Here is a 16,017-nt window from a genome sequence, read left to right as displayed (position 1 = left end):
TCACTAACTCTATAAAAGAAGAAAAATGATAACCCCTTCTCAATAAATCATCTCATTGCTCTTAGTGGACATAATTTTTCTGGCTTTGAATCCTTGTATGACAGCACTTCATTAAGACTTAAAATAGATAATTCTTATATTTCTTATTTTATGTAATTTGGACATTTATTTTATCTTCTTGCTTAGAGTGATGGAAAGCAGTCTGTGTTCAGGGACTTGGATTTATTTATCTCTGTATTCCTCATAGCACCCAAAGGAGTAAAATAATAGGCACTTAATAATTATTTGAAGAGTTAAACAGAAGAACTTGACACTCAAAAATGCATAAAGTTACTTTATTTAAGTATACATTTAATTTTGAAAAATATAAATGCTAAAATATCTCATCTTCTTCATCTCTTAATTCCATAAAAGTCACAATAGAAAGCTTCATAAAACTGTAAAATACTATGTTATAGGAATTTTAGGTTTTATACTGGAAAAAAATTATTAGCAATATATTGAAATGTTTTCTGTTCTTTATTATTTTGTTCCACCATGTTGATCTACTTCATTTAAAATAAAAAGATGTGTCATTTCGCCAAAGTTAATAAAGACTTAAGAGAATAAAAATAAGAATATTTGAAAGTGCGTACTGATTCTGAAAAGTAATGTGTACGGATATGTACCAGCTATGAAAATGGCTAAAAAGAGGCAACTATTCATTCTTTTCACATTGTAGGACTGGGACAAAGTTACTTCTGGCTCTAAAAGTTTCACTGGATGACTTTAGCCCTGAGTTGCAATATTTGCCTAAGAAACAGAATTCAGGATTTTTGGATGTACCCATAGAGCACAAAGGAATGAGCCAAGAAATAGAACATATCCAAATTTCTGGTCAAAACACAACTTGACTGGTTAGTGTATTTCACAAAAACATTGTAATTTCAGGCTGCAATGAAGCTCAAGGAAATCATCACCAGAAAACACCCAAGGCCCAAGCAAAATGTCATGTGATGTACTGGGCCACTCGGTGCCACGGGGCTTTGCGCTCATGCTATGAAGAGTGGTTGTGAAATATCATGGAATAAAGAGGAAAATCTCAAGTTCCTGCACCAAAATCATTAAGTGGTATGAAAAGGATTGAAGAAAGCTTTGTCCCATCCCTGAACAATGTCAACCTCTGTAATACAACTCAAATGGTTTTGTTTTGTTTTTTAAAGATAGTCAGCAGTCAATACATTTCAAGTACTTAACACAGTTTAAAAAAAAGAACCGAAAACTCGGAAGACAATCGTTCTCTGTATTAAACACCAATATCGAGCTGTTAAAAGATTTACTCTGTGTGTGTTGGTGCATGTGCATACAATATATACAAACTGAATTTCTGACAGCAGACAACTGTTTTTCTTCCCCCCAGTCTTTGAGTGGTGGGGGGCTGATTAGAGAAGGTTTGTTTTCCTACTTCTTTGACTTTCTCCGTTCCCCCACCCTCATTCCACTGCTGGACTGGAAGAAAAGGCAGGGCCAGTACCCAGTATGGCACACAAAACAATTAGGAGTCCAAGGTGGTCGTGTTACATAGTAGAGAAGGGTAAATTTTTAATCAAGGAAAACTGTCTCCAAAGGATTTTCTTTCATCTGCAAAACCACAGGCCTTTATGCTCTGATAAGCAGACTTTTGACCTAATGATGCTTTCCTTCCGTCACAGTGAGTCTGTACAACCACAGGACTTTGGTCGACAACTCTGTGTGTGCACTTAGTTCGTTATTTCTAACAACCTGAATCTTGTATCTCCGTATTTACAATAGAGAGAACTGCCTGGTAGAGACTTTACTGTGGTATTCTGTGTGTCCAGGTTACATAAAAACAAAATCACCCCCAAATCTGGTTAGGTCTTTGACAGTGAGTAAATTCAGTTAAAATAAAGATTATCTGGTGGTTCTGTGTGGACCTAAGGGTTCATTCGGTAACTGCTTGCGTTCCCTTGAAAGTAAATGATTTTCAAAATACTTTCCTGGATTGCAAAACATTGAAAAGGTTTGATACTAACTATCCCTTTCAGCAAACCAAGGTACTATTCTGCATTCCTATCATGAGGACCAACTTTCTGTCACAGAATACGGATAATAAATGAAGGTGCAGATAGCTCTTAGATCTACTCAAAGGCTGAAATACTGAGTTAAGTTGCTTTAGGAGTTCTTTGAAAGGGACAGAGAGGAGCATGAATCCTCAAATACTTGATTCATGATCAGAAAAATAAATTATTATATCTAGAGCCTTTATACAAGTGAACAAAAGTGTCTTTAATTTAACAAGATCATAGGTTAGGCTAAACTTAAAATGCATGGCTTTTAAACATTATACTGATGCTACCGCCGGTAAGGAAAAAGGAAAGGCTTCATGTAGTTTTATATCAAGGTAATGAAAAACTAGGTAATACGGAGTAATTAATTTGCCACCTTCATTTTAATGAAAAAAATTGTGGATCATTTGTGTCTAATGTGTATAAAATTTAAAATTTTAAGATTATCGGATACTCTAAAAGTCATGCTAACTTAGGATAATGAAATTTTTAAAATCAAAAGCTCAAAAGGGCAGAATTATAATTTGATTAACATAAGAATGAATGGGAGTCAATATGTGCATATTACGAAAACAACCAAAATAAGTGGTTTCATTCTGTTTCCAGTACTCTTCCTGTTTTAGTCAGGATCTATCATAAATATGGTTGTAAGAATCCAAAATTATGGATTCAACATTTAAAATATTGTTTTTAATGCAGATTTTATAATATATAATGCAGACTATTAAAACGTTACATTTATATAACATACTAAATTTGGTTAATGAAGACTTAATTTTCTTTTTTCTAATTTTCAATATGGTACTTTGAAATACACATACGCAGAGAGAGAGAGACATATATAAACTAAATGTCCCTATTTCAAAGAATAATTGACTTTCAACTTTAAAAAACAAGTATGAGCATTGTTAAAGTGTGTACACGTATACCTCGTATACCTCGGCAGATCTATTTGTATTCCCATAGACACTTGATAAATGTCTGAATGGGCTAGTAATAGTCCTATGGATTTTGTATTGTAAATATGGGCTACTGTATCAGTGATGCTGATAGTAGCAGTGATGGCTACTGTATCAGTGATGGGTAATAAAATACATTTAGCCTCATTTGCATAATAAGTCTTCTGGGTCTCTGATGGATTTTTCGTGTGGTTTGGGTAAAAAACTGACACAAGAGACTAGGTAACTTTGCACTTTGCCTACCATTACTCCACTTCTTTCTCACCTTGCACGTGTGTGCACCAGCCACACACAGAGTACATACACAAATACGCAAGTATTTCAAAATGAAAGAAAAAAAAAGTCTATCAATACTGCATAGAACATCGACATGGTAATACAATCAGTATCTGTGCCCAGGTACTACAGTTATCAAAATATCAGTTATTCCCATAACAAAGGAGCTTCTCCCTCCTCCCCCATTCTCCTTCATGGAACAGTTAAATTTCTCTTAAAGAAAGGGAAAAATGGATGCTTAGAAACATGGTGCTTTTAATCTGATCTAGCCCTCTGGCATACCCTAGAGATCGTGTGTGTGTGTGTGTGTGTGTGTGTGTGTTTATGTAAAAATCACATTATATACAATACAATTCTTACAGAAAGCCTGGCAGCTACAAATAAGAGGTAGAACTACTCAAAACTATGTTTCCTGCTGCAGGAAAAAATTCATTTTCTTTACAGTAATTAAAAAAAAGTTTAAAAAATTGACAAAAAATAAGTTGCAGGTTAGGCCCCATAATTTAAACAACAAAATCTAGGAAGAAAAATATTCTTCAATGTACTCAACAGATAAGTTCATTAAAGGGTTAAAAAAAGTTGCATAGGAAAAAAGGGACATTCCAGCACTTGCTACAATGATGGCAACAGTTTCTCTACTGGGAGTAAAGTACCTTTAGTTTTTTTTCTTTTGATAACTCTAAGATTAGGGTTTGTAAGCAAGAGCAAGTTAGGACAGCAGCACTTTTTCCAGTCTTGGAAAGCGCTAGAAGCAAGAAGGGACTCTGTCTGGAGGTCAAGGTTTGTTCTACCAGACAGAAAGACAAGCCAGTAAGCATAGCTCCAATGCTCAAGTTGGAAGTTCTTTCAACAGTTTAACAAAAGGTGTTATAAAATCCTTGATACTTTTGCCCTCTGCTTACTACAGGAGAAGGACAGAGTCTCTGAATGTCTGGAGTGACAGAGGAATTTGGTTGTTAGAGGACACGTCTGAAAGTATAAGAACAAAAAGGGGGTTCCTCGGGTGTGGTTTTTAAGGAACGGTGTACTACTGTCTTGATTTTACCTATGCAAGAGAGATCAGAGAGAGTGCTGTATTATTTGGCCAGTGACCAAAAACCAAAACAAAAATTAAAAAAACAAACAACCAGACAAAAAACAAGAACATAAACAACAAAAACAGTCCGTTTTAAGAAAGACAAACAGGTTACAATGTAGTTTCTGTTCCCTTGCTCCTCCAGAAATAATCATTGTCTTCAGGCTCAAGTTCTATTCTAATGTGAGGCACAACTTTTACTGGAGTTCTAGGAGGACTAGAGAAAAAGGAAGAAAGAAGAAGAAAACAGTAAGTAAATCAGAATTCTTGTACGGTCTGTCAAATGTTCATGCATTACACAGAAGTCAAATGGGGCTTTCTTTGTTCTCTTTAAATAGTATATCCTCCTTCTGTATTAAAAACAAACATCTTTTAAATGGACTGTAAGTACCAAATAGAGGTAAGAAATTCAAGTAAAAATGTTGTTAAGCTCTCATACCTAGATTAGAAACCAAACCAAACCAAACAAAAAAACACAACCAAGGAGGAGGACTGTCAGGTGGGTGACACTGTCAGAAGTTAAAGGACAATAAAACGGACATGAAGAAACTATTCAGAGATTTCACGGTCTTGAAAATCAAGGAGGATCTGGAATCTCTAGAGCTGTGTTAAGAGGGAAGAAAACTACTGCAGGACAGCTGCCAGGTATCCTTAAATCAGTGATGATGCTGACATGACAAGAGCTAACAGTGATCCTGGGCTGTACCTTAATGATACTAGAGATTCCAGTATTTTGAAGAGGAAGTCGTGTAGGTTTGTTAGAATGCTTTCTACAAGCAAAAGCTAGGATGTAGTTTGGTGACTGGGTTTTAAGATAAATCGTAGAAAGCATGGAGCACAGGGTGTTCTGCCAATAACCCGCCATGGACTCCATTTCTGTGGGGTGATCATCCCACAGAATAATGTAAAATGCTGGGCTGTCCTTTACCTTGGCATACTGAGTGACTGAAGGAAAGGAATTTTATCAGCATGATGTGTGGCGTTCAAGGAATGTTGGTGATCTTTCTCCTGGAAAAAAAAAAAAAGTTTAAAAAAAAATCATAAATAGTAGTCATTGGTAAAGTAGAGCATTAGAATGGAAATGTAATTATTAGTTAATTTATTTTGTTTGTTTTTGTTTTTTTAGGGCCACACCTATGGCATATGAAAGTTCCCAGGCTAAGGGTAGAATTGGAGCTGCAGCTGCCAGCCTAGCCCACAGACATAGCAACACGGGATCTGAGCCGAATCTGTGACCTACACCACAGCTCATGGCAACACCAGTTCCTTAACCCACTGAGCAAGGCCAGGGATCGAATCTGAGTCCTCATGGATACTAGTGGGGTTCGCATCTGCTGAGCCACGACGGGAACTCTCAGAATGAAAATTTTAAGTCTTCACAAAAATGGAGCCATCTTTCACAATGGGAAAGAATAAGGAAGACAAGTTGAGGTCATTTCAATAAACACTGTGTTAAGCTCAGAAATCTAAGTTGTGTGATGAAGCCAAAATCACACAGTCTCCTTCATTCTAGCTTTTCTGGGATGGGCCACTGGTGCTTTTCTCAGTGAGGCGGCAGGGTGAATCTTTTTTAGAGGGTGATAGTATCTACTTAACGTATATGCCCTGCCTCCTTCAGCATTTGTAATTTCACCCTGCAGGTATTCATGGGGCTAAAAAAAATTTTTTTGAGGAACTTGCTGATACTGCTATTCTACTATCAATATTGTTCTTTCATGAATTAATATGATACTAGAAAAGATTTTAGAATGATCATGGGTATTTTGCTGAAGTAAATTTCCAATATTATAACCACTACTTTCAATGTATCCTTTTAAAGGGGTTTTGAGACAATGAAGAACTAGTACTAAATAATCAATTTACCATAGTACTTTTTCCAGGGTCCTCAAATTATAGCTGGTGATTTTTTTTTTTAAAGAGGCCTTTAAATGCTACTTAGAACAGCTATGCTAGGTTATGATGCGAATGGAAGACATACGTGTTGTGTTCCTTTCATAGTCTCTTTTTGCTATTTAATGTCCTAGAGACAAAAACTGAAACCAGACAAGAGTTTGGGGAGCTTGAATTAAAATATATATAGTCAACTAAATCCTGTTGATAGGGTTGAGAAGAAAGTCGCCTCAGTTGTAAGTTATAGGTTACAGACTGGACACCAGAGGTGAGATTGCTTTAAATCTCTTTTCTTTAAACCAGGGTGGTAGCCACTGGATGCATGTCCTTATATAATTCCTCCCCACACTCTACCAGGGTTGGTTTAAGTGGCCAGTACAATATGGCAGAGTGATGGTATATCACTTCTGAGATTTGGTTAAAAAGACTACAGTTTCTGTCTTGGTTTCTCTGATTGTTACTACTGGTGGCTCAGCCATGCCATGGGCATCCTAGGAGGCACCCTTGAGCCAAGGAACCAAAATCTCTAGCCAATTGCCCTGTGCTTGAACTTGGAAATAGATCCCCAGTTCTAGCCAAGGCTTCAGACTCTGCCCCCGCTAAGAGTCTGACTGCAATCTCATGAGAATCTCTGGGCCAGAAGCACCCCAATCAGCGGTTCCTAAATCCCCCAATGTCAGGAAGTAGATGAGGAAATACATGTTTGTTGTTTGAAATAGCTGAGTTTTGTGGTCACTTTTTGGTAACCAGTAGATAACTAAAATACCCATTGTTCATAAATAGTCATTCATTTCAAACTTTTCTTGGTAACCTCTTACTGAAGTTGAAATGGCACTGTCAAAGAGAGAAAAAAAATGCTTCACCTGTCTTTTCCTGTAACAGATCAGGATACTTTGAAGTGCACCTAGATCTAAAAGAGTAGGCTCCTTCAAATAAGAACTCAAAGTAGTTTGAAGGCAATTACTACCTGCCATTGGAAAAGGTTGAGATATTGACTAACGTTACTAGAGAGGTTTTCCCCCTTTCAAGTGGCCTGTTAATGCGATTACAAAAGAAATGATGATAGGTCAGAAACCATGAAACCTTAGCCACGAGGCTGCTACCCCAGCAAGACCGATGAAGTCACAAAGATGAATTTGAAACAGCAGAAGGAGAATGAAGACATTTTTAGGAAGAAAATGCAAATATTTTATAAGCTGTACCTAAAAAATGGTGTTAATATTTTATGATTGCCAATTTAACTGAAAATCACAATTATTCCAAATTCTCAGTATTAACCATTGATTCATTGATCACTGAGAGACCCATGCTGCAATTTCTCTTTTGAGTTGATTTGATCATTGGTAGAAACCTAAGGAAGACAAACAGTAACAGACAGTGATGTAGGACTAGAAGCTGCCATTCTACAAACCAGCAAAAAAGGGGAAATTGATTAAAAAAACCATGGTTATGAGTTTAGCCATTGAAAGAAACTGGCGATAACTTGGGTCAGAGAAAAGACAACCAAACAAAAACTGAAACGGGTTATGGAGAAAAAAAGATAAAGAGTGAAGCTCAAGGAATGTAAAATTGAAGTTTCACAATAATAAGTGTAAATCTTCATATAGAAAAAAAAAGAAAGGAAATAGAGGGAAAGGTTATGGAGATGACAGTCCTATCATTTTCTCTCTGCAAAATGCAAATCATATTCAAGCCGGCATGCAAGAGGTTAGTTCTACTCACTGTCGGAAGGTTTGCTATCACTTAGGAAAGGTTGCTGTTCCATGATGTCCATTGGAATTTTAATACTTGGAACTTTTTCTGAGTATGGGCAGTCAGACTGTGAAAGAAATTTACAACAGTTTTTAGAAAGTGTTGATATACAGAACCCAGCCCCCCATCCTCGCCTCCTAGAAGAGATTAAACCTATTGCATTATCATTTACATTGTACTTAGGAGAAAAGCCTTAGATATACATCATTTCTCCTTCACTGAATTTTCAAATTCTACATCATCTTCCGCTCGTGTTTGTTTTCCTCTCTTGTGAATAAAGGGAATTAAGTCAATTAAAACTAGAACCACACCAAATGGAGATCACTGCAAGTGAATACAACTGTAAAGCTTCCCAGAAGCTGGTTTCTTAATCAAATATTTATGGGTTCGCTGATATGTGTATATGGAGTAAATAATCTTGATGTGAAAGACTAAGTCTAGGAGACTTTCTCAACTACAATGTGTCCCTGAAATTTTTGTTTCATTTATGCTTCCAATTCTCTGTCCAGAAAAATGATGATTTATCTTTCCTTCAAGACAGGTAAGAAGGCTTTTTCTACTATCCACTCTCAAGGCGCCTCTACATAGACTTGAAAATAAACCTTCTCCCTTACTTGAATACATTGTCAAAACTACTTTGTAGTTAAAGGTTCATCTCAATTTGCTTATATCAAATATATCTGAAAACTTAGCAAAACATGAGAAAATACAATCAAAATGAAGGTGCCTATGATGGTCAGATAAGCAGAGAAGAATCATAACCAAAATAAAATGATAAAAACAGGAGAATCATAACCAAAATAAAATGATAAAAACAGGCAGCTAATCATGAAGTTTCTTAAAGAACAAACCACCTAAGCCAGAACTGTAACAGATTTCCACAGGTTTAAAAACTTTACTGTTTTTTAAAATTCAGTATATTGAATTCATGTCTATGACAGGACTCAAAAGATGAATTTATTTCTTAACTGAAAGTACCAAGGAGATGACCTTTAGTTGAAAGTAAAAAAAAAGGAACTGGGAGTCAAGAAAATAAGAAAAAATAAATCTTAACCTAAAGCTACCACATGCATTGGAAATTCCTTTATGATGAATCTGAGGAGGGTGATGAGCCGCAATATTCTTTTAAAGGATTAAAATATTACACTTTAATTGACAAAAAAAGTCATGTGCACTTGCCTTTATGAGACTGATAAGGACAAGTTTTATTACAGTATTTCAAAGTTTCTCCAAATACTATTTATAGATAAACGGATTGGCGGGCACCCCTTAATCATAGCCTATACCAGGAGGGTTCAAAAATGACCGAGTGGCTCAAAATGTTGGCAAGCCCTAATTTTCACTACTTCTTCTCACAAATATTAGAGTTGTAACTCCCATGCCCTTGTGTAGGACCCTATATCCATTGACTCCATACAGCATGATAACCAGGTGAACATCAAGAGAGCCACCTTTCAAATGGAGAGCCCCAAATGATGGGACTCAACACACAGAACCTATTATACCAATAGGTTTTGCTCTGGCTAGAGTCACCAACCAGAGTCACCACCCTAGAGTCCAGGATAAATATTCAAGCTGGTTTGTTTGTTTTAGTGGGTTGAAGGGAAGAAGAGAAAGAGGAAAAGAAAAAAGTATCACACCTTATCTTCAAGAAATCTGCTGGAAATATGCATTGAAAATGATAAATACTATTTAATAAAGAATAGCATTGTTTAAATAAAACATCTGTTGAAAATTGTACCTAAGAATTAAGACCTTCTCAGTTTATGTGATCCAACTTTTGACACTAGGGAGCACTATATTTAAAACATTCTTAAAAGTGGATATTTTATGATTATTTTTTCTTAAAAGCCATTAGAGAATTCCATAGTATTATTTCATACACTTGTAACATGTAACGAATTTTAAGTTTGACATCCATGTGCATAAACTGAGGTACTTGTTTTGAAAGTTCAAGATGAAATACTGCTTTAATTATCTCAATATTTCAGGCAATCTTTTTTTCTGTCTTGAGTAGCCTAGAAATTTATTTCAAATTTTGATGTCTCTTTAATGTGTAAATGCATCATTCTTCTTAATACTGCATCTTAATCCCTACTGCAGTTTAAGCACATTCTCTCTCTGTCATCACTGGAAACAGAAAATCTATATACCTGTTCCCACTGAAGATGGATGATGACTGTCACAAAAGCTCCCTCAGACTCTTTTCCTTTCTAGCTAAATGTGCCTTGTATATTTAGCCTTTTCTTATTGGATCAATTTATCTGAAATCCAATTTCGTCTGTTGCCTTCTTTCACTGTACTGTTTCCAAGTTCTCCAAAAATAATACAGTCAGACAGCCTGACCAATAGAAAATGACCAAACAGGACGAGAGTTTTGCCTTTGCCAATAGGGACTGCATACACTTAGAAAAATGACTTGATATTTCTCAATCTAAATTTCCTCATCTGTAAAACAGGAATGAAAACAGACTATAAAGAGCTGCTCTGGCAGTTAAGGACAAGGGTTGCCTGATCAATCACAATGATCAAGAACAGAGCAGACATCAAGAATTAACTAGACTCCCATGTCTGAATGCGATGCTGGGGATTCCGTTTGAATGGAGGTGCTGTACTGTGTAAAATCCAGAACAAATCTTCCCATAGAAAGTGTCATTCTGGCAGTCCTTTCAAAAGGCTACTGAGATAAGCTGTTGGCGTGTGTGTGTGTGTGTGTGTGTGTGTGTGTGTGTTAAAGAAAGCAAACCTCAGATTTTCTCCTAGCACTGATTACAGATCCCTATTGAAACACTAAGATTTCTGTGAAATGTTTTCCTAAAGAGAAAGATGGACACCCATATCAATTTATTTCTCAACTTAGCCATACAATTTTAAGAAGATCTTCTAAATGATGACACTGACTACCACAATCACATAAAAAGGCCCCAAATTCCAATTTCCTTTCCTTTTTATTGCAGGGTAACAGAGAAGTGATCTCAGATCATGTCAAAGTCCAGTGCAATGCTAAGTACAATGGCAGAGAACTTTGGCCGTGAGCCCACTCAGACAGACATAGAGATCATAGGAGGTCACAGGCATTTGTCCACATGAGGCTTTAAATTACATAAAACTGAGTTACTATCTCAAATTTCAATCCTGGATTTTCAATAGTAAACCAAATACATTTTATAGCATTACAAAACAAACTTCCTTTTTAGCTATGAGAGCAGAGATTCAAGTTTTTTAGATATGGTAGGCTTTTTTTGTTTTTAGAAATCATGATGTCATTATTAGTGTATTTGCAGTAAGAGAGAAACTTCAGAAAACATACAAAAAAAGAAAAGAGTGAAAATAAAGGGCAGAGGAAGAGGAAAAGTGACAGGCAGCATGCAGGTAAACATTCTTGGAATTCACATAAAGGATTACCAAAAAAACACATTTTTCACATTTGTCTAACTAACTTTGGAATTTTACTTGGGAATTTTAGAAAGCTCCTTACATCGTCATTGTCACTGTCCAGACTCCCCTTCTTCTTTTTCTTTTTCTTTTCATCCTCCTTCTTTTTCTTATCCTTTTCTGGAATGACATCATCGAGGAAGCTGAGGTCATGCTGGGAGAAGAGGTAGTCCATGCCTTTTCTGACAGCTACAAGTGCCAAGATCTGGAGGGTAAAGATAAAAAGCAGCAATAACCCATATCGGAGAAGTCATCATGAGTATTAATACTGACCTTTCAGAGTCAATAGAAACCTGTCATGAACAAGGGTAGAGTAAGTCAGACTCATTTGGCTTGTATGCACTTAGATTAAGTGGACTGTAAACATTTTCTTCATGGGGAAAGTTGGTTCATAGAAGTTTTAGTTGAAACTCATGTGAAACGATTATTTTTTAATTATTTTTTAAATCGTTTTCTTCCGTGTCAGGTTTTTTTTTTATTTATTTATTTTTTTTTATTATTATTTTTTTTTTAGGGTTACATGGATGGCATATGGAAGTTCTCAGGCTAGGGGTCAAGTTGGAGCTGTAGCTGTCATCAATACCATAGCTACAGCCACAAAGTATCTGGGTCACCCCTGCGACCTACATTGCAGCTTGCAGCAACGCCAGATCCTTAACCTACTGAGAGAGGCCAGGGATCAAACCTGCATCTTCATGGATACTAGTCGGGTTCTTAAACCACTGAGCCACAACGGGAACTCCCTCTTTCATATCAGATTTTTAACAAAATAACTAAAAGTTTCAAGGGGAAAAAAGAAACCAGTCTGCATATGATGTCTAGTTATTCACAAAACATTATACAGATTTTTGACAGTCAAGAAAATATGTATAATGCCTGTCACATTAAGACATCTTCAAAGTATTAAAAATGAGACAGTATTTGAGTATTCACAGACCCTTAAAGCTGCCAGAGTGACCTCAATCACCACTATTAACTGAATACTTACCCTGAGTCAGATGCTAAACTCTTAGACAATATTTTTCTATTTGTTCCCAACAACAAATCTGAAAGGTAGATGTTAGTATGTCTACTCACAGCTGAGGAAGCTGAAGCTAAGAGACAGGAGTGTGTTACTCAAGATCACAAAGCTAGATGGAGGAAAAACAAAAAGGGTCCCCACTTTCTAATTCTAACCCCTGTATTCTTGAACTTTGTATCTTCGATTTTATGAACTGCTCTTGAAGGTACATTAAAGACTCTTTGCACAACAGTAAAATGAGCATGCAGCAGGACACAGAAGTCCTGACTGTGCCTCCAATTAACAGCTGTCTTTTATCCATATAATGATCTATGTCAGCCTCTTCATCTCTTAGAAAAATTACTAATATCTGCCCTACCGATATTACATGATTATTCTATAGCCAAATAAAAGCTCTGAAAGAGGACAAATACTTTATAAAGGTAAAATATTTATTAATATCATTTAGCACAAGCAATAAGTGATTTACTGAATGTGTTTCAAATTTCTCCAGGTCTAACTTTGTTTTTCCTGGCATTAGCAAAACTAACACACAGGCTTTGTGATTTGTTTCAAGCACATGCCTGTGCATTTTCTGCAAGAAACATAAAGCTTCGGTAAAGTATAAAATTCAATGATGAAGCCAAATACAGCACTAGCATGTCCTTTTGCTCTTCTTTCACTTGTGAGTCAGAGCATAATGTTAGCTGTTTGGTCTTGCTTCCCATCATAATGTGGCAAGGAGAGGTAGTCCAGACTTAATCCTTAAACTTCACATGAGACAAAGTAAAAGAACTTAAAAAACTGGAGGTCCCGTCGTCGTGGTGCAGTGGTTAACGAATCTGACTAGGAACCATGAGGTTGCGGGTTCGATCCCTGCCCTTGCTCAGTGGGTTAACGATCCAGCATTGCCAGTGAGCTGTGGTGTAGGTTGCAGACACGGCTCAGATCCTGCGTTGCTATGGCTGTGGTGTAGGCCAGTGGCTACAGCTCCGATTCGACCCCTAGCCTGGGAACCTCCACATGCCGTAGGAGCGGCCCAAGAAATGGCAGAAAGACAAAAAAAAAAAAAAAAAAAAAAAAAGGAAAAGAAAATTAAAAAAAAAAAAGAACTTAAAAAACTGAACTTTTCCCTTCAATTCTTCTAATTCACAGATGACCTCTCACCAGTAGCCAAAATGGTCATCTATTACTCGGCCCGAAATGTGCTATATTCTGCTATTTAGGTTGGTTCCAGTGGATAGCAGTGTTATAAGGTGCACGTTTATCTTGTAGCTATCAGGCACTGTGCCATACGCTTGCTTTATATTCATGACATGATCAATGCTCAGGAGAAAAACATAGAGGTCACTCTCACTTTACTGATGAGTTAATGGGAGCTCAAGCAGGTTTACTGATCAGCACAAACCAGAGTCAGGACCTGAACGCAGCTGTCTGATGCCAAAGTCCAGCCTAAGATGACCACAGACCTGGGAACCTTACATTACAACTGATTAGGTCAGAGTGGTTAGGTCAGAGCTGGGGAAAAAAATGGAACCACACATAAAGGACATATGCGCCGTCACTATTCCAATCACACATGACATTGGTGTGAGCTTGTGGGGAGGTTCGATTAAAACAATCCCTACCATGACTGGAAAAATGATAGCAGCCACAGTTGACTTGAGGATCCAGAGCAGGGCTAGACACAACACCTGCAGGAACGTGAACAGGTGGACTCTGCGCAGGGGCACGTGGCGCAGGTAGATAAAGTCCGGCTGATGCTTCAGGGGCATCAGAAGCAGCTTTAGGCGATCCATGAACTGGGGAGGAAAGGGAAGGAGAGAAGAAGCATGTTTACTGTCAGAACTCAGGTACAGTCACTTCCTTCTGTCTAATGAACCACAAGGGATTTATACTCATCAAATAGGTGAGCAGTGTCCTTTTTAGAGGATGCCGGACAGGGAGGAGGAGACAGAGTCTAACACAGTAAGTCCTAGTCCAAGTCTTCCAATTTTTGTTATTACCTTGCAGGAATGTTAGGCAGCCATAGGAGATAAGGTAGCCACCAAAGAATGAGGTCTCAGAGCCAAATATTAACTCAAGAAGCTCATCTCCCACTTCCTACTTTCACTATCTGCCTCTTGTGGGCGGGGTGGTGGTGGGGAATCTTGTACCTATTCTAGTAATGATATGCTGAAGGAAGACCTCTAACTCACTAACTGTGCCTCAGATGTCTTATCTGAAAGGGGAGATGCTATGTTCATGTACATATACAACTATCAAGGACACATCAAGGGTACAGAGGGAGGATCTGACCTGAAAATGGGAACGCATTGATAGTTTCATAAATTCCACATTTTTTATCTGTGGCCTAATTTAAATGCCTTTTATTTAAATTAATAGACATGTACTGAGCTTCAACCATTGATTACACACCTAGAAGATATAAAATGAATTACCATGAATGAATTACCATTCCCTTTCAGAGGAAAGCTACATGAATATCACAGGGAATTTCTCTTTTCTTTCTTTTCTTTTTTTTTTTTTTTTTTTTGCAGTGAGTTTCAGAGTGTCAACAACTGGATACCTGAACCTAGGAGAGGCTATTACACTGTCATGTATAAACAGGTACCAAAATGACTGTGGAGCACCTATGTGCCAGGTGCTGTGCTTCAAAGAAGAGCTGCTGAGTTAACATCAGGGAGGATGATATGGATGATATTTAAGTATCAGAGGATCTTTCAGCTGGAAGATGCCCAGTAAAGAGCTGCTGAATTGAATAATTATGTACTAAGGAACTCTGACACAATATCTCTACTTTCTTTCTAGAGGGAAGGGAGAAATGAGAAAACGAATGAGACTATCACAATCTTCTCTGAAGTGACTGCCATCTAAAGAGTTTTCGTTCTCCCTACAGAGCTATTTTTAACTGGGAGGAGTATTCCCATTTATAAAAGATTGGGATAGCAAAGTTTTTTGCTACCTCAAATCTTGCCCAAATGGTCTAACAGAGGGACAGTCAAGAGAAATGTAAACAGAAAAGGTGATAGGTCAACGCCATGGCAGAATTTAAGAAACCACTTTAGTGAGGAGTTTTTTTTTTCCCCCTCATTTTTATGAAATCACTGATTTTTTTCCTTTTATTTAAATTAATAGACATGTACCAAGCTTCAACCATTGATTACACACCTAGAAGATATAAAATCAAACTTCTGATCTAGGTTGACTTATAAAGCCAACCCAAATAAGAGCTATTAGTTTGGGGACCATATTTGTTTCATATTTTTCCATCTAAAGTCATAAAGAATATGTACAATATTGGGTAAAAATGAAATGTCTGTATATATTTATATACCCTAAAAGTTTCATGGGCACAAATAACCCCACATTCACATTCATCTAGTCTAATTCATAAAGAGCCACCTTGTATTTTGTAGCAAATATCCAAACGGTGAAGAACTCTACTCAATGGCCCCAAACAAGGAAAAATAAAATAGGCTTTTCTCTTTGGGGGGAATCTGGCCACTTGTCTAGCTCTACCTGACTCTAAAAGCAAATTAATCTAAATTCGATAAAAGAAAG

At 37.0% G+C, this 16,017-nt stretch overlaps 1 protein-coding gene across 13 annotated transcripts in view; it reads right to left on the bottom strand.

Annotated features, from left to right (window-relative positions):
• Positions 1–321: 321 nt before the first annotated feature.
• SLC4A4 (solute carrier family 4 member 4) overlaps positions 322–16,017 on the bottom strand; it is a 347,209-nt gene continuing 331,513 nt past the window's right edge. For 6 of the 13 annotated variants that reach the window (XM_021100504.2, XM_021100506.2, XM_021100501.2 and 3 more), the window contains 5 exons: positions 14,082–14,255; positions 11,497–11,658; positions 7,989–8,085; positions 5,305–5,384; positions 322–4,593 (listed from right to left, as the gene is read on the bottom strand). In XM_021100504.2, the coding sequence (XP_020956163.1) occupies positions 5,341–5,384; positions 7,989–8,085; positions 11,497–11,658; positions 14,082–14,255 (477 nt within the window). In that variant the 3' untranslated portion in view covers positions 322–4,593; positions 5,305–5,340. 13 annotated transcript variants of the gene reach the window in all.

This window comes from Sus scrofa, chromosome 8 (genome assembly GCF_054392235.1).
Source record: "Sus scrofa isolate SSC_HxYL_T2T_F1_AM1 chromosome 8, Sscrofa_HxYL_maternal_Yorkshire_Landrace_v2.0, whole genome shotgun sequence".
NCBI lineage: Eukaryota > Metazoa > Chordata > Mammalia > Artiodactyla > Suidae > Sus > Sus scrofa.
This window is presented reverse-complemented; position numbering and strand designations above follow the sequence as displayed.